This window comes from Pogona vitticeps, chromosome 3, assembly GCF_051106095.1.
Source record: "Pogona vitticeps strain Pit_001003342236 chromosome 3, PviZW2.1, whole genome shotgun sequence".
Classification (NCBI taxonomy): Eukaryota; Metazoa; Chordata; class Lepidosauria; order Squamata; family Agamidae; genus Pogona; species Pogona vitticeps.
This window is the reverse complement of record NC_135785.1, coordinates 51,235,681-51,263,205: the sequence shown is the minus strand read 5'-3', so window position 1 is coordinate 51,263,205 and position 27,525 is coordinate 51,235,681. Positions and strand designations below refer to the sequence as shown.

At 41.7% G+C, this 27,525-nt stretch overlaps 1 protein-coding gene across 3 annotated transcripts; it reads left to right on the top strand.

The window, feature by feature from the left end:
- The first annotated feature begins 4,150 nt into the window (after positions 1-4,150).
- Positions 4,151-21,047, top strand: PARL (presenilin associated rhomboid like). 3 transcript variants are annotated; one of them, XR_013543070.1, is made up of 11 exons: positions 4,151-5,174; positions 7,775-7,973; positions 11,022-11,162; positions 13,059-13,107; positions 14,258-14,353; positions 16,885-17,034; positions 17,919-17,989; positions 18,771-18,859; positions 19,652-19,753; positions 20,429-20,526; positions 20,741-21,047. XR_013543070.1 is itself a non-coding variant. In XM_020803061.3 (10 exons), the coding sequence occupies exons 1-10, from the start codon at positions 4,771-4,773 to the stop codon at positions 20,835-20,837; spliced, it is 1,407 nt and encodes a 468-aa protein (XP_020658720.2). In that variant the 5' UTR covers positions 4,151-4,770; the 3' UTR covers positions 20,838-21,047. The 3 variants fall into 3 exon arrangements, 2 of the variants coding, with proteins under 2 accessions (XP_020658720.2, XP_078245512.1); XM_020803061.3 differs by lacking the exon at positions 18,771-18,859; XM_078389386.1 differs by lacking the exons at positions 7,775-7,973; positions 11,022-11,162; positions 18,771-18,859 and having other exon boundaries at positions 5,080-5,174.
- The last annotated feature ends 6,478 nt before the right edge of the window (positions 21,048-27,525 follow it).

Genomic DNA, 27,525 nt, shown 5'->3' with positions numbered 1-27,525 from the left:
AATGAACTAAGTGGTTGGCAACATACAGCCTGGGATCCACATGTGTAGCCAGCACCAATTTTAAACTCTTCTGCACCTCAAGCATTTTTTTTCTTTTTAGAAAAAAAATTCTAAAAAGTTAGAGACCAGGACACCTGGTCCTCCCATAACCCAACTTTTTTTTTTCAATTAAAACATTTTTTTAAATTGGACACTAGAGAGCTCTGGGGGCATTTTTCAGCTGAAAAGATCACTTTTCAAAGTTAAACCTATTTTTCAATTTACAAGCGCCTACTACAGTATATTGATTAAATAAAAACAAATATTCAAATTAGGCTCTTTGGACTCCTTTAGTTGCACATCCTAAGGATACAAAAATCCACCACTCTGTCCACTACACCACATTAGCTCTCTACTTAAATAGTTTACAGTTTATAAAACACATATATTTCTGAATATCTTTTAAAATTACTTTTCTTCAACATAATAAAACACACAACACACGAATGAACAAAAAAAATAAGAAAAGAGTACCTTACATACAAAGTACTTGAAAAGCAAGGCTAGTCTTCAGTACATGTGCAATGGATAGCCTGCATAATTAAATTGTAAAGTGCCCAGAGAGTGCATTAATCACTATGCTTTTCTAAAGAAATTTAGGGAGGGTGTATGTGTGTGTGAGACTTGACTCTTTCATAAAACCATGAAAAAAGGAACCTTTTGGAGTTCATTTTTTCCAAAGTTGCCCAAATGCAAGTTGCTTTTCTGAGTTACTTAAAATTTGTGAAGTATTCTTCTGTATTCCTGGACACAATGGCAATGTGGAGTGTTTTCCTTGATTAATGCTCAATGGACAAAGGAAAAGAACAGACTCTTAGTTGACTCTGTAAAAGGCATCATTCTCACAAAGTACAATTTGAAGAATATTACTTGTGAACAGTTTCATTATTGCTAATGAAGATCTGTGAAAAGTTGGCTCCTCTGAGAAATATTTAGTGTAATTAATAAAGATTATAAGGTAATAATTGTACAATTAGCTGTTTAAATAATGTTTGTTGGTATTTTGAAAAAAGCCTCCATTGAATTTATTTTTATTTTTTAACATGACTGTTTCTTGGTCAGTTCACTAATAGACGTTTATTGGCAGCAATTGTAATAAAATAGTATTGATTGTGGGTTTAATCTGGGACGATTCAAATGAAACATTCAATATGTCCTCCTTTGTCCTCCTTTTTGTCTTTCTATGTCCTCCTTTTGGTACCAATGTATCTGGCAACCCTACTCTCATGGGAGCGCCGTCCCTCCCAGCTCTCTGCCAACAAGGAGGTGCAAACACCACTCATCCCCCCTCCCAGGAAGAACAGACCACCGGAGCAAAGCTCAGAGAACATGGAGGAGAAACTGAGGGGGGGTGTCTGTTGGAGAAGATGGGAAGATTTTGGCAGGAAGACAACCCCAGGTAGAAATGGAGGTGGGGTTAGGAGATATAAAGAGGGGGGGAGACAGTTTGCTGGGAGGTTGGGAGGGGATATGGCTGGAGGACCCTTGGACTGGCAAGGTAGAGAAACTAAAGGTCCAAAGAGAGGAGGCTGACACCCGGAGAAGGAGTGAGCTTACACCTAAACTCTCTTATTGGGGAGAAAGGGAGACAAAGGGGTGGAGGAGGAAGTTAAGGGAGGAAAAGGAAAAGGTGGAGAGAAAAGAGGAAGAGGCTAGAATGGATGATAATGCAACACCAGCAAAGGGGTCCTTCGGGAGACTTTGGCCGGAGGATGCCTCCCCACGAGAACCGGTACGGACAGATGACTGGGACAAAGATACAGTACCCTTATTGGAAAGGGAACATGAATGATTATTGAGTGCGGACTGTTCACTGGATTGGCCGGGTCCCTGGAATACCCAGGAAACAAAGCCCTTTAAAGTGGAAGACTGGAAACCCCTTTCTAACCCGTTGTTAGGTTGGAATACTTTTGTAGACATAGGATGTTTGTTGAATAACCCAATAAATGTGACTCTGATTTCTAAACACAAGAAGTCTGTCAGTTTATTTCAAGGAAAAGGGGAGCCAGGAAATGACCCCTCACATCATCTCAATAAAATTAAAAGTATATGAAATTCAAGATATTCATTTCTAAACATCTGATACAAAAATAATTTCCAAACCTCATCAGTTTTAACCACAGTAGTCCATTTTTAAACAGAACTCTATGAGGCTCACGGTGCACTGGTTAAACTGCAGTAAAAACTCTGCTCATGACCCAGGTTCATTCCCAGGTAGCTGACTCTAAGTTCACTTTTCATCCTTTTCACATCGATAAATTGCTTACTGGGGGGTGTCAATGTATAAGCTACATAATGAAATTGTAAACAGCCCAGAGTGCTTTAAGCACTATGGACTGGTGTTGGGGTTCAGGCAATGAGCAGACTGATGGGCTTTGTGGTGATCACCAGATAATGGATAGCAAAGAGTCTCTTAGCAATAGATAGAAGAAGTCAGCCACACACACAGATGGATGTCTGCCAGCAGTACTCCTGGTGGGCAACTCAGCAAGGAAGCAGAATGAGCAGTCGTTGTCTTCTTCTGACTCCCTGCCCCCAGGAGACTGTCCTTTTATTAACATTACAAGGTCACAGGTAGTGACAGTATTACAGATAGTAGACAGGATCCAGATAGGACAATGGTTACATTAGGGTTGGTCTGGGGAAAGGCAATTAGTCAAGCCCTCTGATTGGCCTAAGGAAAGGCCTCTATGCCAAGCTCTCTATGATAATGATAAGGAGGGAGAATGATGGCAGCTCCTTCCCTCAGAAACAGCCACAGGATGCTAGGCGAGTTTTCCCTCACTAGAACACCCATGTGGCTTAGCAACCTTGGGAATGGCACCCCCACAGAGTGGTATATAAGCAGCATGCTTTTGCCTTTGTATGATCTGTATGAAGAGTCTTGTGGCACAGTGGTTAAAATACAATACTGTAGTTAAAAAAAACACCTCTGCCCACAACCTGCATTATATCCCAGCAAATTCACGTAGCTATCTCAAGGTTGACTCAGCCTTCTGTTCTTCTGAATTTGGTAAATTGAGTAAATTACCTAGCTCGCTGGGGGAGAGAGAACAATATGTAGCCTGAATAATTAAATTGTAAACCAGCTGGGGAGTGGTTTAGAATAGATGGTACAGAATATAGAAGCAGCAAGCAGTATAGAAGCAGCATGCTTTGCTTTATACACTTTGCATGTTCTTTTTAAATCCAAGTAATCTGCATGTTGATGTATTTGACCTCTAAACCAGGAGTGGTGAGTTTTAATTTCCACTGTGCTCCTGAGGGAGAGAACAGCCAAGCTCATCTGGAATGTATGCATTTGATGAGGTGATGTGTCCTGGCACCTGTGCTGCCTTGAATTAACTGCACTGACTCAGAGTGCCACCAAAATGAGTGACTGGTGAATAACATATCTTTTTTTAAAACAAACAAACCTGGGAGGCTCATCGTGAATAATTACTGTTCAGAAGCACAAGTGATCTAATTCCTGCATTGTTTAAACTGATTTGAAGACTAAACATCTGTGCTACATCTCTGTCGAAGCTCACTTATGTGTTCATGGATGAACATCTTAAGGTAGGATGACTTGCACCCAAATATACTTTGGCTCTTACACAATAATCTAAGTATTAGATAAAATAGATAACTGTGGTCCTGCATATGCTTTGACTGTAACTGCTATTTGCTACAGCCAGCACTGCAAATGGTGAAGGATCAATCTGGACCACACCTTGTTTACAGGGGGCCAGGATGGAGGATTAGCGATCCCCATACCTGCCAAAGCTACCCTAACTGAAGATGCTCAATTAAGCATTGCTACTTCTCAATTTCGCTTGAAGCTTCTATTCATTCTGCACTGTCTACGATCATTCTATGAATACTTCCAGCCACACCTTGCAAAAACTGAAGATGTGGTACTAAACAGTGTGCAAACGAATGTGCCACCCCACATTTTTTCAGACAAGACTCCTACACTTTTCACATGACAAAAATCCACCATATTCCTCCTATATCAGGTACGAGGGGGGGCAGGGGGGAAACCTGTTGTTTATTTATTTATTTGATTCCTATCCCGCCCATCTAGACCGAGGGTCTACTCTGGACGGTTATTTTCATAGGGATAGGGGTTGTGGTACAAATAGGGGACCACCTTCTTTAATTAAAACTGTCAGAAGGAGCCACATGGCGCAGTGGTTAAACTCTGCTCACGACTCGGGTTCAATCCCAGGCAGCCAGCTCCTGCTTCACTCAGCCTTCCATCCTTCCGACGGCGGTAAATTGAGCATCCCGCTTGCTAGGGGAAGGAGCAATGTATAGATCGCATAATCAGCCTGTAAACCGCCTAACTTGAAGCGCCATGGGGCGGTATATAAGGAGCCTGCTTCGCTTTTTAAACAGCACGCTATTCGCGGTGGGGTGGGGGAATAGAACGGGCAAGCAACCCTTAGGAAACAACACGAAAGCTGCGTACAGTATTACAATCCCACTGGAGCCGGGATCAAGGCAGTCTTCCTTCCTGGTATTTATTCAAGCCGCCGTGAGAGTCCACGCCTACGTTTCCCTCTTTCCCCATGCGGGAATATTCGACAAAGGGGAACGTTCCCGTTTAGCTACCCCCACCCCCGGCAGGAGGGAAAGAGCACTCGCGCTGGGGCAGAACCGCTGTCCTCTGCCTGAGACATCCTCGGATGTCCAAGAAAGTCTTGGATAACATGGGGGCCGAAGCTGCGCGCTGCTTTTGCTCTCAAAATGGCGTACGAAAGCGTGCTGCTTAAGCAAAGCGTGAGAGAAAACCTGTGGAGGAACTCGCAGCCACATTATGTTTATAAGGAGGTTCCAGAAATAAACTCGCTCATTATGGGGGGGCTAAGATGTTCGTTGGCAGGAGAACGAAACGAACGAATAAACTCTTGGAACAGCTTGGCCTTTCTCACGACAGCCTGCAGAGGGAGAAACGCCGCGGTTTCCTACTCCGGCTTGCCCGCTCTGACGCCCCAAGTTTGCGTCACAGGGGCCGCTTCAAGATGGCAGGAGGAAGTGCCCGCTAACCCGGAAGCAGTACGTTTAGCGTGCAGGGGCAAGATGGCGTGGGGTTGCTGTTCCCGAGTCTGGGCTAGGCAAGAGTTATGGGGGTGCGGAAGCCGGGCACGCAGGTAGGGCAGCGAAATGTGGTTTTTTTTACTATGGTGCGAGGTGTTGAAGTTCCAAAGAAAGAGTCTTGAGGGGGGGGGGATTTAATGCGTATCAGAAGGACATTCGGAGGCCATGCCTTCGAGGCGTCTGAGATGCGAAGTTGTGGGTCTTGTGGCGGGCTGTCTTCGACATTCGTTTCAAGATGAAAACAAAACAAAACACTGCAGTATATATGCCATTATTATCTTGATCCCGGCTGCTTGCGGATGGGGAAGATGTGGGAACTGGAAGAGGTGGAAGGATGGCGGTAGGGGAGATAAGGGAATTCTCTCACCTTTCCTGGCTAATCGTTTTGGGGGGATGGAAACCAATGAAATCGGGAACTGTGTGAACCAAAATCTTGAGAGTAGATGGTAGTGATAATAAGCTTGCATAGAAGGCTGGTCCGTTTACCTATTGCTATCCTCTGGGTTTTCGGTTTCTCAATGCATGGTCTTTTTGATCAATTTCTTTGAGCAGAGGATGAAATCGTCTGTTACCAAAGATATTAGATTAGATGACCTATAAGGTCTCTCAGACTTCATGAATCTAGGTGTTCCATGTGGAGGTAGGAACTAGGATATATCTCCAGTTTTGGAAGTCTGTCATTCATGAATACATGGATTTTAGTGGTATCCATTTGTATTTTCATTTTTTTGTCTAACAGCCCTTGAATTTCTCAGCATCACAGTAACATCCATGATGTTTGCAACATATATTTAATGTTTCTTGTTAGATTATCTCAGTACTGTATCCCAGGATTTTGCTTAACAAGAGGGTAATACATGTTTGGAAATAAGTACATGTATTTGCTCACAATATCCCACTTTTATTTGTACTTCCACCTTGGGTTCACCCCTTAAAATGAAGAGGTTACATGTATCAGGAAAGACCATAAAATGAGAATTCTTTCCCATCAGATCCAGGAAATCAAGTGCAAATGTAAACACATATTAACAATGCTGAAAGATGAACATGGGAATCCATTCTCTGACCAGAGTGAAACAAATAGAAGATGGAAATAAATATAAAATATATATAATTATAAATTTTTATAATTATATATATTTTATATTGATTTATTTTATGTTGTAAGCCTCCCCGAGTAGACATGGTCTAGAGGGGCAGAGTATAAATTTAATAAATAAATAAAATAAAGATGGGAACAATATTTTGAAGAACTATATAAAAGATATGTGAAGATATCATTTCCTTCAAAGAAGAATCTTTTGATGACGTATCAGTAATTTTAGAAAATTATGTGAAAGAGACTCTAAGTCACCAGGAATAGGTGGAGCATAAATAGAATTATTTCAAGCTATAGATACTGTATCTATCAGAACCCTGAAACAATGTGGTAACAGATATGGAACAGAAAACAATGGCTGACAAACTTGACATTTTCAATGTATATTTCAATCCTAAAGAAGGGAGATGTCAAAGACTGCAATAAATATAGGAACAATCAATGTGATGTTCACACCAATGAAGACATTGAAATTAAACATTTTCTATACCTTATTTAATCATAAGTCAGTCAAGAAATCAAAAGAAGACTAAGATTCAGGAAGGCAGCTATGAAGGAACTAGAAAAAAATCTTTTAAATGTAAGCATTAATCACCGAAGACCAAGGTGAAAATTATCTGTACTGTAGTATTAATATCTAGAGATATAAAACCTGAATAATGAAGAAAATCAAGAGAAAAAAATGAATTTATTTGAAATGTAGTGTTGGAAGAGAGCTTCCGACATGGCTGCTAGAAAGAAAAAAAGTTGGGTTCTAGGTCAAATCAAACTTGAAATGACAATTGAAGGGAAGAGAGAGATATAACATGATAGCTAACTTCATTATGTGAAGCATTCATTGGGGGAAGATGGAACAAGCTTATTTTCTGTGGATCCATAAGATAGTACTGTAACCAAGGGATTCAAATTACATTAGGTAATTGCAACTTTAAAAATAACATAGTGACAGAAAGATCTGTTTAGTTGGAATAGACTTGCTTGGAAAATAGTAGACTCTTTCATTGGAAGCTTTTAAACTGATGTTGAATGGCCATTTGCCAGAAATGGTTTGGCTGTGGATTTTTTGCATCAACAGAGAGTTGGACTTGATGACATTTGGAGTTCCTTTCATTCCTACAGTTCTGTGATTTATGGATCACTTATAAAATAATATAAATCAAAATAATGCAGTGTAAGACAAATTGATAGAGGTAGCATCACCTGTATTCTTATTTAGAAGATCAGTATGTGCACATGCGTATTAGCACTATGATTATATGTAGACCACAATGTGTGCTTTTAGGATCTCTCTTATATGTAGTTGAAACTGTTAGTCAGGAGTTATACCTTAGCTAGCTTTAATGCAACTATTTAAGCTGCAAAATAAATTTGACAAGCAGGACTGCAAATCTGGGTAGATAAAATCATAAAAGTGAAGAAATCCAAACTATAAAAGTCACAAAGAAAACGTTTTCAGTTACCTTTTTCTGTATTCTTCCTAGTTATTAGGGGATTATGAGAATGAATCTGTTTTCAGTTCAGTATACTGTATATTTCCCCCCCAATCTCAACCAGGTTTATTCTGTATACATACACACAACAAAGGAGTGGATTTAGAAGACCAGCACAGAAGAGTGATCCCCACAGGACAAGTCTGGAAACTGGCACTAAACCACGAAAAAGTGGTTTGTCTCCTATAGTTGAGGACCCTGTCTTTCATACATCTTCCCATTCAGCGAAGAGACTTGTGAAACCATTCATCTTTACAATTGGGGTAATTACTTGTTCAGTGTTGCGTATAATTGGCAGCCATTGACATCGAGTAACCAAAATTTAGCTTCAGAGGTAAGCTGCACAATTTCTAGATAGAGGATTCTTTGTATTAAGGTAGGCTTTTACAGTCAATCCTTGATTTACGAACTTAATCCATTCTGGAACAGTGTTCGTAAATTGAAAAGTTTGTAAATTGATTTCCCATAGGGATGCATTGAAACCCCGTTAATCCGTTCCTGCAGAAGGAAAAAATACCAAATAAATAAATAAATAAAAAGCACCAAACACTGCAAGCCCCTGGGCCTGCAAAAAACAACCCCACCAGCACAATCCTTGCAAGAGAAAAAGAATTTTAAAAAGGAAAAAGCAGCACCTTACCTCCGCTGCCAGGCGAGGCCTCCGCCACCACTGCCGGGCTAGGACTGCTTGGGAGCAGCCCTTCGGGAGAAGCCGCGGGGCGGGAGAGAAAGGCGATCCAGGTTTTCTCTCCCCCCCCCCGGCTCGGGATCAGCTCCCTCCTTTCTTGCCCACTGCACGGCTTTCTCCCTCGGCGGCTTTTCAGGACTTTTCATTGGGTGAAAAGCAGGGCTTTTCTTCTTCTTCTTTTTTTCTTTTTTCTTCTCAGTGGAGAAGCCGGGCAGCCGGGGAGAAATGGCGGATCGGCTCCCTCCTTTCTTGCCCACTGCGCGGCTTTCTCCCTCGGAAGCGGCGGCCTTTTGGGGCTTTTCATCAGGTGCTGTAGCCACAGCTGCTGAGTCCCCTTCGCGCCGGGCTGAGCTCACTCCCTGGCCCAGCATGAACGGGACTTAGCAGCCGCAGCAGCATCTGGCTCTGCATCACGGTGGAGCCCGGGAGACTCTGACGTTTTAATTTCCCACCATTGGCTGCTGAGTCCTCTTCACACTGGCCCAGGGACTGAGCTCAGCCTGGCGCGAAGGGGACTCAGCAGCTGTGGCTGAATCACCTGATGAAAAGCCCTGAAAGGCTGCTGCTTCCGAGGGAGAAAGCTGCGCGGTGGACAAGAAAGGAGAGAGCCGATCCGTCCTTTCTCCCCGGCTGCCCAGTTTCTCCACTGCTGAAAATGCCATTGGGCTGCCCCAGTCGTGATCGCCGGCTTCGGAGGTCCCCCGCAAGTCCTCCCATGGTGCTGGGGAAGCCTCAGAAGGCTTGCCCAACACCATGGGAGGACTGGCAGGGGCACCCTGCCACTGCGATTACTGGCTTCAAAGGCCCCCCGCAAGCCCTCCCATGGTGCTGGGGAAGCCTCTGAATGGAGAAAGGCAGGGGGAAGGGGTGGGAAGCCTGGGAGGCTGAGTTTTGAATTTCCCGCCCTTTTTCCCTGCCCTTTTTTCCGTTCATAACCCGAAGCTGGGTTCGCAAATTGATAGAATATTTTCCCATCAGAGTGGTTCTTAACTCGAAAAATTCGTAACTAGGTTGGTTTGTAACTTGATGGTTGATTGTAGTAGGTTTAGACCCATTTCACTACTGTAATAGATGAAAGTGTGTGAAAATTGTTCAGTGTATAGAAATGGAGAAGTAATTGGAATCTCATGCTATAGCAGTGCCTCTATAAATCTTTAAAGATCACCAAAATCTGAGTGAATAAAGAGCTACTACTACCAACATGAAATTGACCTAACTCCGGGAGGCAGTAGAAGACAGGAGGGCCTGGTGTGCTCTGGTCGTTAAGTCGGACATGACTTAACGACGAAAAAACAACAATGAGAAGGGCGAGGGGGGGGAGACTTAAAAATTGAAAACATAGATAATAAACCAGCTCCCTCTTCACTCAGAATTGATGCACACTTCTTGTATTGTAACTTTCCCCTCAGGTGAGTTAAGTAGTGAGCCACTCATTGATTCCCAAAAGAGAAATAAACCTCTGCTTACCTGGTCCTAAACCTGTTAAACACAGTGGCCCAAATCTTGTTTGCTTAATTTTATGTGGCAGAAGATGATGTCAACAGCTGCCATTATAAAATTTAATTTAAATTATCTAAATAGCTTCCTATCCTCAGATTTGAGTTCCAAGTCTCTTTGGGCTCCCTTGTGCTTTGGGAGAGGCTTTGGAAGCCTTGGTACAGAGGTAGGAAAGTCTTTAACTGTCACTGGGATCAGAACTAGCGGTGGTGATCCAGTGGTAATTTTTGGTGATTAAAAGCTTCCTTTCCCCACTCTAATCATTAGGCTCCCAAAGGCTTCTCTAGAGGAAAAGGGAGCCCTAGAGAGTCTTGGAACCTAAAACAGGGAGACTGGAATAATGTACAATGGTGCCCCGCATAGCGATGATAATCCGTTCCAGAAAAATCATCGCTATCTGGATTCGTCGCTATGCAAAATAAAAAAACCCATAGCAATGCATTAAAACCCGTTTAATGCATTCCTATGGACAAAAAACTCACTGTTATGCGAAAATCCTCCATACGGCTGCCATTTTCACTGCCCGGTAAGCGAGGAATCGGCGCAAAAACACAGCAGGCGGCCATTTTTTTAACCTTGTGGCCATTTTGCAGCTGCCGATCAGCTGTTGGGAAAACATTGTTATGTGAAAATCTAAGATGACGCACATTGGTCTCTTCCCCATCCCAAACAGTATGCTGCACCAAAGTTTTCCCCAGAAGTACTTCCTGGAATCAAACATGTTCCGCCTATCCAATGGGGAGAAGTTTAAAAGTTATATTTCCACCCTATAATTGTTATTGTAAACTGTCCACTTAGTTAAAAGATAGAAGGAGAGACTTTAAGCTTTCAGAAGGCAAGGGGCTTGAGAGATAAAACAGAATCAATGAATAGGGGCAGTAATTTTTTTAAACTTGCTTAAAAAGGCGAAAAAGCACACATTTTACCATTAGTTTTTGTGAGGGAGCTAATATGGCATGGCTGGAGCCACTCTTACTTACTGACCATGGAGATTGCTGTATAATCCACTGTGCATTTTTCTGGTGTTAATCTGACATTCTCAGCATATAATTCTACACCCACTGTTTCTCTCATTTTAAGAATTTATATATTGACCTTGGTTAAATATATTCTTAATTTTGTATAGTTTTCAGGCTGTGCTTTTGGATCAGCTGCCATTTGGCAATATGAACACGTTAAAGGCAGGGTCCAGAACTATTTTGAAGGTGCGCGTGCAGACTGGATGGATAGAATGCAACCACAGAAAGAGATGAACTTCAGAAGGCAGGTATAAGGAACTTACTCCAAATATTAATAAAAGTTGAATTTTCTTCCCATAATGGTACATGAAAATTCAGACATTGTGCACTAAGGAATTACGGTAGAATGTTACAATCAAAATTGTCTGGGGTATAACAACAGGTGCCAGGATTCATTGGCATTTTCCCTGTTCTGTCTTAAAATCCATAGGAGTTAGAAAATTATATTAACTCATTAATAGGTTTCAAAAGGAAAACATATGGGAAAAGATAAGTATATGCCATAAATTCAATATTAGGAGACGGAAAATGGATATTAAATTCTAAGGTTAATAGCCAGAATCCTGTTGGCGAAAACCTGCCTGTGCACGAGCAGCCTCGCATTTGGTTCCCCCTTCTGGCAGGCTGTCCTTCATGCAATCACTTGTGTGGCTGATTTTGCACCTAATGTAAGGAGACACTTAAAGGAAGGGAGAGACTTTTTTGTCTGATTGTCCTTATGGTATGCTTTTCCTCAGTCAGTTTCTGGCCGTTATGTGTGTATTAGAGAAAGAAGGCTAAAAATTAATACAGTATTTTAAAGGGTACGTGAAACTAGTTCATTTCTTATTAGCAAACATGAATATAAGAAGAGTATGTTGTTTTCATGTTGCATGATTGTAAACTGCCCAGAATGACCATTGGTTAGATGGGCGGTATATGAAATGATAAGAAATAAATATTCTCTCATCTTTATTATTTATTAATAATAATTTCAATAAATTATTAAAAACATTTCAGACAGGCCTTCCAGGACTCTATTCTATCTTGATTCAACTTGTTGTTCAACCCCACGGTCTTTTTTCTTTCTTCTTTCCCTTTTACGTTAATATTCACTGATATTAATTTTATCTGTTTAATTTTATATTGATTAATTTATATTTTATTTTGTTACTGTATTGTTTTGTCTCATACCCTGTTTTATGCTATGTAAACTGCCCGGAGTGGTCTGGGTTGCCAGATGGGTGGTATACAAATCAAATCACAAATCAAATTAATTTTATGTGCCACCCACATTACCAAACAGTCTCTGGGTGACTTACAACAATTTAAATGCAGTAAAAAAGATAAAACAATTAAAATGTAAATTGGGTTTCTAGTGCGCTTTGCGTACTTTTTTTGGATTCTCTGTCATGTGTGGTTTATCATTGCAAATTATGGAAATGTATATGAATGGTTAGTTCCAGCAAAAAGTTCGGAAAACAAAAAGTGTTTTATATTTTGATTTATGTTTTATATTTTCATGAAAAGAGATGTGTAGGCAACAATTTGACATGCTGTTTCTTTGTGATGTAACATAACTGCTAAAATTGTTTTGTGTTTGGTGCAATGAGTAATGCTTACTCTGTTACTGATGTGGACAGTATTGTTACTGCATACATTAATTGAAGATGTTGCAATTTTAAACTGAAAAAATGATTCTGTGCTTCTTGAAACAGTGCTTGCATTGTTTAAAGCAGACTAGAACAATGCAGTGAACATAGTAAAGGAATATTTCACTGTGTGTTCTGAAATTTTTATTTACCACCATCTTGTTATGTGTGTTTATTTTTGTGATAGTTTAGTGTTTTAGAGCAGTTTCATAATTTGTAATTCTGTTCTGTTGTACACTGCCCAGAGTAGCAATTTGCTAGATGGGCAGTATATAAATTAATATACAGACATAAGTATTGTAGCCACTCTAAGGAGCATAGCTGACATTATTTGTTTCTTAGACATGATTTAAGCATCTGCCCAAAAAGTTCTGAAATATAATATTCTTTTTTTAAACTTCTGAAACATTTTGATATACTGAAAGATGTTAAAGAACATAGCAGAGATGGATGAGTTTTAATTTCTGCCATCATTAAATAAGTAGAATAATGACTTTGCTCATTATGTTTCAGATAAACCTGTGGTGGAATAGTCTGAGCAACGGGCAACAGGCTGTGTCAGGTTTGTGTTAGCTTACAAGTATTAGACATTCTCAGGAAGAGAAATATGGCAAACAGGTACAGTATGTCACTGGGTGGCTTTCATACCATGCTTATGAGTTGATAGGCCTAGGAAACTCTTTGTCTGCCTGTGTATATATTGTCCATCTCTACATAGTTAAACTGATATGAAGTTACATAAATGTTATATTAGATTGCACATACATGAATTGTAGTCAGAATTATACCTTTTAAAGGGATGATGAAACTGGCCTGTACCTATTATGTTTTGTAGGATTTGTCTGTGATGAGACCTGTTTGCATGAGGTAACATTTCCCACATAGGAATTTGCATGTAACAGGATGTAACATGTAAATTTACTTATTGAAGTCATTAAAAATATTTGATACAGCCGTAATATCATATAATAGCATATAACTCTGAAACACTTTATTAAAATAAGCATTTCAGGAAGAAAAGACTGGTTCTTGCTGATGTAAGAAATGATTTCAATGTGTAGATAATAATTAAATTTATTCCATTTCATCCTTCTCAGATACTTAATCAATCAGTAAAAAGACAATCAAGGCTTTCTTGCAATTCATTAGTATTCTGTCAGTGATCTTTTAGAAGTTTCATAAAATAGGAAATATGAGATGTAGCTCTTAAAAGGACATAATTGCTTGTGAGAGGCATATTCATGAATAGAAATAGTTATATATTTTATGTTATTTACATAAAGTTTAAGCAGTTTACAGCAGCACTGTAAGAAAATAAACCAATAATTTAAGAAAATAATGTTTAAGATCGTTCAGAAAAGCTCATGTCTAAGATAAAGCTAAAATAGAAAAGTGTGTTTTTAGGGAATGCCTAGTACATGCTACTGTTTGACATACTGCAAAGAGTGGATGCCATCTTTGAGGAAACCTGTCTTTCTGTAATCACCAATTTGAAATCTATAAGCATATATTTCTGTGGCTTGTGAACTGGATATGACAGTCTTACTGTTTTTTGTGTGTTTTGAAAAATATAGTTTTCAGATTGAACGATTCCTGCTTAAATCCACATGAGATACGATTGTCTGGGGCATTTGAGTTTGTAAGAACTTATTTGTGATTGTATATATTGTATATTTGCTTTGTCATTAAACTTTTTTTGGTTAAATTTATAGGCATTATAGCTGCAAATATCTTTGTGTTCTGTTTATGGCGGGTACCTGCTTTGCAACGGACTATGATCAAATATTTCACATCCAATCCATCTTCTCGTAAGTGTATTGTATAACAGTAAATTCAAAATTATATGGATTGCATCTGTCTTGGATATTAAATTTTGGCTTTATGATTTAACTGCATTATTCAACAAAAGACAGAGTAAATGAGCACAGTTTGCTGTCCTCTGAAGATGCCGGCCACAGAGACTGGCAAAACGTTAGGAAAAACCACTTTCAGAACACGGCCAAGAAGCCCGAAAAACCCACAACAACCATTAAATTAGCTTTCATTGCATGAATTGTTTGGGGTGGAAAGATTTAGAAATAAATAAAGCCATATATTTGCATAGGATTTTATGCCCTAATAAACATATATTTCACAAGTAAAATTTACCCATGAAAACATTTCTCAAAACCCAGCAAAATGTGGTGGCAAATGCACTCAATATTACATTTCCTAATTAGAACACTGTAGGGCTATAGTGATAAACTTATTAGTGCCATTATATACCCTTATGGAGAAAGCTAAGATTAAAGTCAGATAGTTAAAATTTTAATTTTGCTGGTTTACTTCCTTTGTACTTCTTTCAGAAAACTTAATAATGTACCAGTTGTATCTTAACTAAAATTTAGAAATAAGAGGGATCCTTCCTGTAGTCACCTGTGGTCGGTTTCTCTCCATATCTTCTGTGTTACTTATGTCTGCTTTGTTCTTATTTTGCATGAGTTGTGGAGCATCTTGTAGTAACATTGTGCCCCCTCTGGACCAGGCCTAATGTTTGCAGTCAAGATATCTACAATTAATAAGACATTGATTATTATGGTTATTATACAGACATAGGTGTTACCTTTTCTTTGCCTTCCATTTGGTTTATTACCATCTCTCTGTGCTTGTGATACAAGGGATTATCAGTGTGAGACGTTTCTTTTTCTTTGTCAATTTATTTTATATGTTCGTCTGATGCAAGCTACCCAGAGTAGTTGCTTGCCAGTAGATGCATGCGTATGTGTGTGTATGTATGTGTGCGCGTACACACACACAGGGATTATGCTCATGGCCAGTTTAAATTGTAGCCATTTAAGAATCTTCCCCGCACACCACATCTAGATTTGTTTAGAGCCAAATGGTTCCCCTCCCCTCCATCTGTCATATTGGCTAGGTGTGGAGACCTAGGCATTTGGCAAGGATTTTATTGCTGTGGCAGGTGCAGTGCAGAATTGCACAAAAGGAGTAGCAAATGATTAGCATTTTGTGGCACCTGACCGGACAGGAAGCAGTACATTTCTATACTTACCCTTCAGTGCATCAAGGTTTGAGTATGGGGATCAGTACCCCATTTATCTAACTCATCCACTTGATTATGCAAGACAGGGGTGGTGGAAGGGGGACAAAATTCAAAGTAGTTATTGGTGCTGTTTAGGAAGGACATAAAGCTATGGAAGAAATACTTTTGAGGTCCAGAGCCCCAGAATTTAAGATACAGAGGTAATTTTTCTACGTCTCTTATAGGAACTCTCCTAGTTTGGAAGAATTGGCATATGAGGACATTACTTGCTTCTCATTTGCTTTTCATTTGCTGTGGGTTTAAATTCCAGAATGATTGTACTGTATCTCTTTGGGTGGCCCTATTCTCTTCCTGTCCAAGGTAGGAGACAGAGAGAGGAAGCCAGCAGCATGTCTGCAGATCTGCATTCAGTTAGAGAAGAGTGTTCCCCATCATATGACCCCTCTTACCATTGTTAAAGTCTTGGCCAGCTGCACCATGGCTGTGTGGAGGGTTAGAGGGGCAAGAAGAGAGACCACAGCATTTGCAACATCTCCACCACAAGACTCCTTCCTAAATAACACAGGCTGAGAGGGAGCTGCACCAGCCATAACAGCATGTCCTGTTTTGAGTCAGCAATTCCACAATTATTCCTCTTTCATTGTAGGAGTGAGAATAGGAGCAGTGCACCCCCTGCGTGGAAAGAAATCTTGCAGGAAGCTGAAGTTGGAGGGGGTGGGTGGGTACACCATTCTCCAAACAATTCAGCAGTGGTGGCCACACATGTATGGACCATTTGCCAAAGATTGGAAGCGAGCAGCTGCAACACTTGAAGTTCCTCAATGCCTATGATGGCATTAAGAAAGTTTGTGGCTCCAGGGAGCTGGGCTAAGCCACCCTCCAAGAGGACCAAGAGAGGGAGAGTGGTAAATTAATGACCTTTGCTATGCTGTTCATAAGTGAAATTAAATGCAAAAAATAGCTCTTTGTAGTCAAATGCTTTTTCATTTGGTACTAGGGTGAGGAATCTGTAGCTCTCAAAGTATTGCAGGACCACAGCATCACTTAGCACTGTCCATTCTGACTGGCATTCAGAACATCGGAGAGCAACAGGTTCCCCATCTCTATTTTAATGCTAGTTGTCTTCAGTACTAGTAATGCAGTTTATTTAGAGGTATGCAAATAGTTTCGTACCCTCAAGCATGGTGAGTCTTCTTCTCTAACTTGGTCTTTGAACAATTCTACGTACAAACTAAGTAAAATGGAGAAAAACAGTAGTGTTAAAAAGTCTGATAACTCCTTTCTTCCTTTCTCATCCAGGAGTTTTGTGTTCTCCGATGGTGCTGTCTGTATTTAGTCATTTCTCATTTCTACACCTGGCAGCCAACATGTATGTTTTGTGGAGCTTCTCAACCAGCATAGTCTCTCTTCTAGGACGTGAGCAATTCATGGCATTGTACTTCTCTGCTGGTAATACTCCTGAAACACCAATATTCGTTGGATATCTGTTTCTTGACTATTCAGATAATCTAAAATGTGTATTTTTATCTAATAGGTACTGCATAGGTTTATTATGTGTGATGAATTATTTTTAAGTTACTGGAGACGAGGTGGCACCCTTTAGCACACTTGTTTAATGAGTTCCCAGACTTTGACCAGTATATTGACTGTCCTAGACCCAGGTTTGGTTAGTCAGTTTGAGCTACTAGAATTGGACTATTAGCCTTCTGATCTGAGGTGGATTACATTGGCAGCATCGCTACCATTTTAGTTTAGTACCTTTTTTTAAAGGGAAGGGGTTGGTATACACAATGAAAGATGGGTTTCATTTACCTTTAAGTTGTGCAGAGAAAGACATTTCTGCATAACTGTTTCATAACCTTGATAGGACAAGTTGCACTTTGTAACATTTGTAACTTCCAGGGCTTCAGGATCAAAGGGCTGCGGTCATGAAGCCCTTTCACGGCTGCTTTATAGGAAGGGAGCCTTCCCTCCCTTTTTCTTAAGCCCCGTGGCTTCACAAAAGGCAGGGAAAAGCTGCTCCCTTCCATGTATAAAACGATCCTCATTTTTTTGTCTAATTATTTAAGGAAAATGTGTCATTTTATACACTGAAAAATTCGGTAAATTGAGGCGAAATGCCTATGAAACCTTCTTGCTCTTTCTAATATAGGTAGAGCCAACCTTGATAGCAAGACATGTGCATGTTCTAGTCTGGAAAGAGCTTCTAACTGCCTTAAAATTGTGTATTTCTTCATAGGGAAGTCCATTATCTGAAAGAAAAGAAAAGAATGTGTAGTAATGTTTTGTGCCATTCAGTAAATCTGTCTTTCTAACATTTTACACCTTTCTAGGGGTTGTTTCCACATTTACCAGTTATATCTTCAAAATCGCCACAGGAAGGTTTGGACCATCACTTGGAGCTGTGAGTTCCTCTTTAACATAAACAAATCTAGGTGTTCCTCAGAAGTTCTTTTTTGCCATTGTTTCTTCTATTTAAGCAGAAGTCGATACCTTTGATTACAGCTATAGTGGAGAGTATTCTAATGAAATCTGAGGATGTCTGCCTAAGCCATACCACAGGAAGAATAAAACACATTCCTTATTAGATGCTAATACTTGTTTTAGCTTTTTAAAATGTTTCTATCTGATATCCTGTTGCTTAATATATGCCAATAGAAGGATGATTTTATCACTAGTGTGGAGCAATTTTCAGTAATTAAAAGCCTTCTACTTTTGTCTTGCAGCTTTTCTGACTTCTGACTTCTTTCATTGCATAGAAGTTGTGGGAGCCGCAGGACCAAAGGAAAAGAAGTCTTTATTGAAAACTACTACTGCTGGATGACATTACTGACAGGGCCAGTTTTTGGAAAAGACTTCCTCCTTCTGTGGTTCCCATATGATGAAAGGGATTATATGAGAATCAGAAGAGTCACAGGACAGAAGTAGGAAGTTTTTAATTACAGAAAATGGCCCCTGCTGATGATGTCATCATTCTTCCAGAGATTTAAGTTGTTCAACAGGATTTCACCCTATCTCTCTAATATCAGATAAGCCATTCAGTGAAGTGAATATTTTCACCACCTCAGTCTTCCATAACACTTGGCTTCTTAGATTTTAAGATTGCAAAGATAAAAGGAAGAATTAGTTGGGCTAGTTATGATTTTTAACTCAGCCTCACTTGTAAACACTTTTTTTTGGAACAGAGTCCTACAGACTTCAGTTGGTCTCCTAACTAGTTTTATAGTTAGGAGTGCAGTTCTGCTGCCTCAGTCTTCTACATGCTTATTTTGAAGTAAGTCCCACTGAGTTCAGTAGTATAAAACTGCTAAATTCTAAGGATTAATTGTTTTATAACTTTTATAATTTAGACAGCCTTCTGAGTAAAATATAAATGGGATCAGGTATGAAGCTACAATGTTTAGTGCGCTTGTTAAATCTCAAGTTTGGTTTGTTACAGTAGAATTTGTATTGTTTTTTCCTGATGAACTATGAGATTTATGCATACATTTCTGTCTTGAACCATTTGGAGAAGATGCTTGTCTGGATAAGAAATACTCTTTGGTTGGAATCCTGTTGGTCTTTGTGCAAGAGTTGCAAAGCCTGCCACGGCTAGTTATGGTTAATTAAGGAGGTGCTTGGGAACATTCTGGCTGCACAATCAGGCATGTGACCAGGCATGTGACTGAAATGCACCCTGGCACTTCCTCATATAGCCCCATTAGCTTCATCAGGTTGCACAAATGTTACATGAGCACCAATAGGATTTCTGCCATATTTAATGGAAATAATTTTCTCTCCAAATGTGTGTGGAATTGTCTTAATATGATGAATTTTTGCAGCTTCTATAGCTAGGTACCGGCTGCATTCTTTCCCCATTATACCACCAGTTGTTAATGGTATAGTTAATCTAACTAAATCCACTTCTTGAATCTCAGAGGAAAGATATGCAATAATTTTCCGACATTGGTTTCTGGTTGATCTCATTTCCAATCTGAAATTAAAGATTCTTCATTTTAATGGTAAATTGTAAAGTAGCTAATGTTTGAAATTAACATTCTTAATTTCTGTTTTAATGTGATTCCAGTCAGGTGCTCTAATGACAGTCCTTGCAGCAGTTTGTACAAAAATGCCAGAAGCCAAGCTAGCTATAATATTTCTTCCAATGTTCACATTCACAGCTGGAAATGTAAGTAGTTTTGAGAAATGGAAAGAATCCATCTCATTCAGTGCTGTCCATCAGTTACATTTCAAAACTCCCCATAATTTCAGTTTAAAATTCTGTTTAAGTCCAACAAATTATCAGCTATCTAGAACTTTATTTGCTCCTTTTACTACATACATAATGGAGTTGTTTGCTGCAGAATTTAATTTGTGAATCATGGGTTTCAAAGGCAATTAATATATAGAATTCTGAAGAGGGATCCCATGTGAAATAGTAGAAATTTCACAGCGGAGGTGTGCAGATTACTTGTCTCTATGAGCTATTTTTCTTTTTGTCCTAGAAAAGCAGGCTGGCTTTGCTTGATATTTCATGAATAGTCTTTGAAACTGCTCAGGCACCAAAATCCTGTTACGTAAATCATGCTAACATAAGAGATGGTGCCATACATTAAAAACTTCCTGCTTTGGTCTGGGGCTCTCTTGCAATCAGTTTTACTGAGCATAACTTGTGCAAACCCCAAGACTGAGGTAGGAACTCTTTTAATTACAAATAACCAGTAATATCATGTTCGTTGTGCTGATATAGTTTATGCAATCAGGGTTTTTTTTCTAGTTTCAATTTTTACTAGTTCCAATTCTGCTAATAAATGATGTAATGTTGTTGTGTAAGAATACTGCTAATTCTGTGCTATTTGTTTAGGCTTTAAAAGCCATTATTGCACTGGACAGTGCAGGACTTCTCTTGGGATGGAGGTTTTTTGATCATGCAGCACATCTTGGTGGGGCTCTGTTTGGCATGTAAGTTCTTACATTATGTACAGCTGTGAGAGTGTGCCATGCAGGTGTAGTGTTTTTTCTACTTATGACAATTCTACGCAATGTGTTCTGACTTCCTTATTGCTGAGAATTATTCTCACTAAACAGTTTCATGAGTCTTGTTGTGTAACATTTGTTATGTCTGTGATGCATTTTGAGGGTCTTTCAACTCAGGTTATGTTTTTATTTCTTCTAGGTGGTATGTAACATATGGGTATCAGCTTATATGGAATAACAGAGAACCAGTGGTGAAGGCTTGGCATGCATTGAGGACACGGAGTCCAAAGAAGTGAAGTGGGGCTTCCGCGTGCTGCACAAGATACTTGTACAGAACTGCTATCGTACTTTGATGACAGGGAAGTGGCTTGGTTGTTGCTTTATTACAAAGGAAGTATTGGGATCCTTAATTTCTAAGTAGTAATCCACACTTGACAATATGTGTATTTGGTAAGAAATATGAAAGAATTTAAAAATAAAGATTTATATCTTGCTGCTCTATTAAATTAGTCTGTGTCGTTTCCTCAAAATATTTGGAATTAAAATAAAGTGGACATGTTTTTGTGAAGATAGGGCTTTCTTGTGATCTGGCATTCTGTGCTATAGGTCGTTTTGGTTGACAAAATTAAAGGGAAAACAAAGGCCAAAATGTTGTAATGCTTTGAAGACTAACAGATTTGTTTCAGTATGAGCTTTCATGAACCAAATTCCATGCTGTCTAGACTCATTGGCTGAAATCCTGTTGTGCAATATAAGGCTGATGGTTGTATGCAACAGAATTTCAGCCATTATTTGCTTTTCTTAAAGCTTAGCTATTAAATGTGGGTGCTGCTGGCAAAGAGAATGCAGTTTCCTTCTGGGTCACCATGTTTATTTTGAATCTAGCCACAGTATGTAGCTTGTCAACGGTTAGAAATGTCCTAATCTCCCTTCACTTCTTCCCCCACATAGTTCTCTTCTCCCCACCCTGGCCTTTTTTTCCCATTCTCACGGAGCCTTTTTGATGTTGTTCAACATTTAACTCTGCTTACTACTACCTTCCTGTTTTTCTTCGTGGCCTCTGTGAATGCACACATATGGGTATTGTCTGTGCCTGCGCTGACGTTCTCGGAAGATTCTAGAGCTGAAAGTAACAATTTAGTGGTGTGATTCCCCCACAAGGCATATGCTCCGCCCACCAGCCCTTCCCCTCAGTTCCTCTTTTCCTCCGAGCTGTTCAGTTCTCTTAGGAAGATTGGAGCGCTTCTAACTTTTTCTACTAGCTGTCTAGCCTCTAGCTATTTCTCTAGCCTCATGCTAACTAAACCAAAAGTCCTTTTAAGGGCTAATCTTTGGTTTTGCTGCTTTCTGCTCAGCGGGAGCTATTTCTTTCTACCTTTTTCTCTTCTCCCGCCTTTATTCCCCCCTCCCTTCTTTCCTATGGCCTATCAGTTCCCTTTCAAACACTGTACTTCTTGCCCTAACAAAATCTGTCTTTATGATGCTCATGATCATTGTCTTTTCTGTTTGGGTGAATCGCACCCCACTCATTCCTGCACTGCTTGCAAGAATCTCACTCGTCCAGCATTGAAACAGCGCCTTCAGAGACTTCGGTCTCACCTCTGGCAAATAACGATGAATCCTCCATCCCCTCCTCGGGAACTGGTGAGATCCCCTACTTCCTCATCCGATCAGCTCCTAGCTGCCCAGCCGCAGACCCCGCTCCCCCTGCGGATCCGAAGCAGAAAAAGAAAACCCAGAAGTCAAGAGCTTCCGCCAAGTCCTCCAAGCCTCCCATTCCTTCTTCTAAGAAGCCCACTACCAAAACCTCCAAACCAGAAAAAATTACTCATCCCCAGCCACCCCAGACCTTTCTCCCTCCCCCTCTTTTCGAGGAGTCTTTGAGGGACGACCAGGACTTTGCCTCCGACCAGGAGGATGTCCAGCAGACAGTGATTTCTGCCATGGCATCGAGTTTCACGCCCAGTTTCGGCCAACCAGCGGCTGTGATTCCCTCCAGCCCAGCCTCAGCCCATTCCAACCCCGCAACAGGGAGGGCAGTTGAAACTCAGGTCTCTGATCCCGAATCTCCCGCCCCCTCCCTAGGAAATAAACAAAGAAAGCATATATCTCCACAGAGACCCTTCATACCGTTTGGAGATTTGTTCCCATTCTCCGTGATGCCATACCAGCTCTTCGACCCCGCTGTCTGGCAGGCTCACTTTGAGCGATATCATACTGACCAACAGAAACAGGCTCGTTTCGCCCCTGAAACTGCCAAGTCCCCTCCTCCTGAAAGAGGATCTGCCAAGACACAGCAACTGGCCTCGACATCGTTCCAGCCTAGACTCCCATTGTTATGGGAATCCTATGCTGCCCCTGATGGCATGGAGCAACCTAATATGCGGGATCAGTCTCCTTATGAACCCCAATGTTGTGATACATTGCCTTATTCACAACCATCCTTTGATGACAACCAGTCTGTCTCTTCACATCATTCCTCTCCCGATGTCACTACCACTCCAGATGGGACTAAAGAGGTTCAGCCTTCCTCCCCATCAGAGGACCTCTCCTCCTACACTCACTTTATTTCATACATGGCTCATGCCTTTCACCTTCAAGTGGAGGAACCTTCCTCTCCCGAGCCTGACCCTGTCTTCGATGATATTCTTCGTGACACAACATCACCAGTCAGCCTCTCCTTCAATAAATCGGTCTTACAACTTACAACTTATCAAAGACACTTGGGATAAACCCCCTTCGATGATGCAGATTTCTCGTAGAACTGAGAACCTGTATAACTCCCATGGCGACAACATCTGCTTCCTCAATAAGCATCCTCCACCAAATTCCATTATAGTGGAATCCAGTCAGTTTCGGAGCTCTAACAAATCTAAAGCTACTCCCATGAACAAAGAAGGCAGAAAACTTGATATCCTCGGCAGGCGAGTTTACTCCCTACAGTCTTTCCTCCTACGGAACGTTAATTATCAGGCCACTGTGGGAGCATACCAGTGCTACCTTTGGAACAGGGTCCTCCCTCTTCTGGAGACCGCTCCAGAGTCATTGAAGTCTGACCTTACTGACATTCATGCCGAAGCTATCACTTTGGCCAAGCATCAACGGCTTGCAGCACGCCACGCAGCAGAAGCTGCATCTAAGACTCTAGTCTCATCCATTTCCATTCATCGCCATGCATAGCTTCGCTCATCAATGATATCTGATGATACCAAGTCCCATGTCGAGGACTTACCCTTCAACGGTACTGGACTGTTCAACAGTAAGACTGATGAAGATATGGAAAACTTTCACAAAATGCATAAAACCGCAAAATCTTATTCTTCCCAACAGTTTTCCACCTACTCAAGGTCCAATTACCGCTTCAGTCAGCCCTATTCCCGGCCCTACTCTCAATACCAATACCAGCGATATCAACCATATAGGCAATTTCGACCTCATCAGCCAGACGTCTTCCTCGACCCCACAGCCACTCCTGCCTTCCTTTCGCCCCCGCAGTTCAACTCTACCACGTCAGTCCCTTCCCAATAACCAGAGGAAGGGTAAGCCATACTAACTCTACTCCTACGTGCTTCCCTTTCCAAGGGAATGCCCCTAACTTTTTGCAAACCAGATTGGCACCGTACCTGCCCTGTTGGCAGAGTGTTACCACCATCCATTGGGTCCTAGCCATCATTTCTCAAGGCTACAGGATTTAATTTCAATCCCTGCCCCCCTTGGGGTTCATTTGCCCTACGCCCTTTTCTCCTATCCTCCAGGATGAGGTTACCACCCTGCTGTCCAAGCAAGCCATTGTTCCCGTATGTGAGGGTTCATTTGCTGTGGGGTCAGTCACACTCAATAAAGGCTGACGGGTTAAACCAACAGGTTAAGTATTTATTGGAACATTAACGCTAACAGGAACAGTTTGCTTAACCTCATTTAACTTCTCTTGAGCCTCGGGTCTAGGGCGCAAGGGTGTCCACAAACTTCCCAAAAAGGGGTTAGTCTCTTCTACAGTCCAAGGACCAGTTACATCCTTCACTGGCCCTCCAGTTTCGGGGATACCATCACCCGGTAGGATCAAGGGAAGGGTTTCTTCATCGCCGCTCCAGCCCCATAGGGACAACTCTTCTCCGGGGCCTTCCAACCAGGGTCCGGGTAAACCCCCATCTTCCGCAATTCCTCCATATGCCATGCCTTTTCTGTCTCCCTCAACACCGCCTCTCTCTCCTCTCTCAACTTACGCCTCCAATCCTTAGCCTCTGTTTCCCCCCAATAAGAGGGTTGGGGTTTCAGGCCTTGTCTCCTTCTTCTCTCTGCCTCCTCATGCGGCACCCTCACCTGCTCCCACCTGCCGGTCCATGGATCTTCCACCCAGATCCATTCCCAGCCGCCCAGGATCTCTTCCCGCTTTCCCCTTATATCCCCGGAGGCTGCCTCCATCTCCTCCCTTCCTTTTCCCGCCGAAACCTTCTCCCCCTTTGGTGTCAGGGTTAACTCTTTCAGCACCTGAGTTAAGTCTCGGGTATCTACCCCAATCTCTTGGGTTCCCGGTTCTTCAGGTATCACTCCTAATCCCTCAGTATCAACCTGCTTATCCTCGCGACGGGGTGGAGAAGGAGGGGGTGAGGTTTGGGTAATTTGGGTCCGTGATGGGAGCGACGGCACTCCTACATAGGCCTCCTGTACGGGGGCCTCACACCGTATCATTGGACGATTGGCATAATGGCTTTTATTCCAAGTACTTTACTGTACTTAAAAAGGACAAGGGACTCCGTCCCATTATGGACTTAAGACTCCTAAATATATTCATTCGACCTCGCAAATTTTGGATGCTTACATTGGACACAATTCTTCCTTTACTTTCACAGAACGGCTGGTTCATAATCATCAGTCTACAAGACGCTTATTTCCACATCTCCATAGATCCTTCCCCATCAAAAATACCTCTGTTTTCATTTCAACGATGCTGTCTTCCAATATTGTTCCTTGCCATTCGGGCTCTCTACAGCCCCAAGGATTTTCACAAAATGTATGGCACCCATTGCCACTTACCTACACCTCCACGGCATCGCTATTTACCCCTACATAGACGATTGGCTAATTGTCACAGTCATACCACGATGCCATAGCTGCTCGAGACTTCACACTCCTCACCTTGCAAAGACTCAGACTGGCTGTAAATGCACAGAAGTCTCATCTTCAACCCAAACAGACGGCCCTCTTTATCGGTGCCCACATCGACTCCCTGCAGGCAAAAGCCTTTCTTCCTCACGAAAGGTTTCTAAAGATAAAGGACTCAATCTCGTTCTTTCGAAGCCATCAAACCATCCCTGCTCACCAAGCACAGCGCCTTCTTGGCCTCATGGCATCCACCACATTGTTGATTCTCCATGCCAGACTCAAAATGAGACTGCTTCAATCTTGGTTTCTCATGCTGTTCGACCCCATGTCAGACCTTCCAACCAAAAGACTGCCAGTCCCTCGTGACCTAGTCACTCAACTCGCATGGTGGACTCACCTTCCACACCTGCTGACTGGCAGACCCTTTCTGCCCTTCCAGCCCACCATTCAGGTCACCACCGACGCCAGCCCATCTGGCTGGGGTGCCCACTGCTTTTCTCACAGGATCCACCAGCTGTGGTCAAAACAGGAACAAACTCTCCGCATAAACCACTTGGAACTTTTGGCTATTATCAGAGCCTTCATTGCCTTTCTCCCACTCATCAAGGGACAAGTGGTCCAACTGGCCACAGACAACACAACAGCACTTTTCTATGTAAACAAGCAGGGAGGAATACACTCCCGCTCCTTACTTTATCTGGTTGTCAGCCTTTGGGAATGTTGCTACCGCAAACACATCTACCCCATAGCTGTCCATATTACCACGGAAGATAACTACATTGCCGATCGCCTTAGTCGTCTCCCTTCAACGACACACGAATGGTCCCTGAAGGACTCCATATTCCACCAACTGTGTCATCATTGGGGCTCCCTGTCAATCGACCTCTGCAACCAGCAGCGATCGAAAATGCCAGATCTTCTGCTCCAGAGCCGGAGCGGACAAATCCTCATTCGAGGATGCCTTCATGGTGGACTGGTCCAAGGACTTCCTTTACCTTTTCCCACCAATCCCGCTCATTCAACACGTGATCACCCAGCTCAAACAGTCCAACGCCCATGCTATTTTCATAGCTCCGAAGTGGCCTCGGCAACCCTGGTTTACTCACCTGGACTCCCTGTCCATGGACTGGATTCATCTTCCACTGGTCCCGAACCTTCTCACTGTCAACCAGAGCATGATCCATCACCCGGATGTAGCCTCCCTCAATCTCATAGCGTGGAAGATATCCCCAAAATCATGATGAGATCAAGTGGAAAGCCTTCCTTAAATATTGTGCTGAGCACAACTTACCTACTACACCAGTTTCACTTGCAACCTTACTTACCTTCCTTCTTCACCTCTTCCACAACGGCCTTGCCCTGTCCACATTAAAGGTGTACATTTCCACCATTGTTGCTCACCAATCAACCAATTCTCCATCAGCAAAACTCTTCTCACATCCGACACTGAAGAGGTTCCTTAAAGGACTTTGTAACACTCGACCACCACTTCAACGTATACTTCCTCAATAGTCCCTGCAGGTCATACTCAACGCCTTGACACGTTCTCCCTTTGAGCCCATGTCCTCCTGCAGTCTCCAACTACTAACCTACAAAACGGCATTCTTGGTGGCAATCACCTCAGCTAAACGAGCCTGCGAACTTGCGGCCCTACATTGCGACCCACCTTTTATCCAGTTTCACCCTGACAAGGTGACCATGTACTTTGATGTTTCCTTTCTGCCCAAGGTAGTCTCTAATTTCCATATGAACCAACCTATTATACTACCTTCTTTCTTCAAGTCCCCATTGACACCGTTGGAGCATATGCTCCACACTCTGAACGTCAGGAGAGCACTGTCTTTCTATATCCACAGGACTAATTCACACAGACAGTCCAAC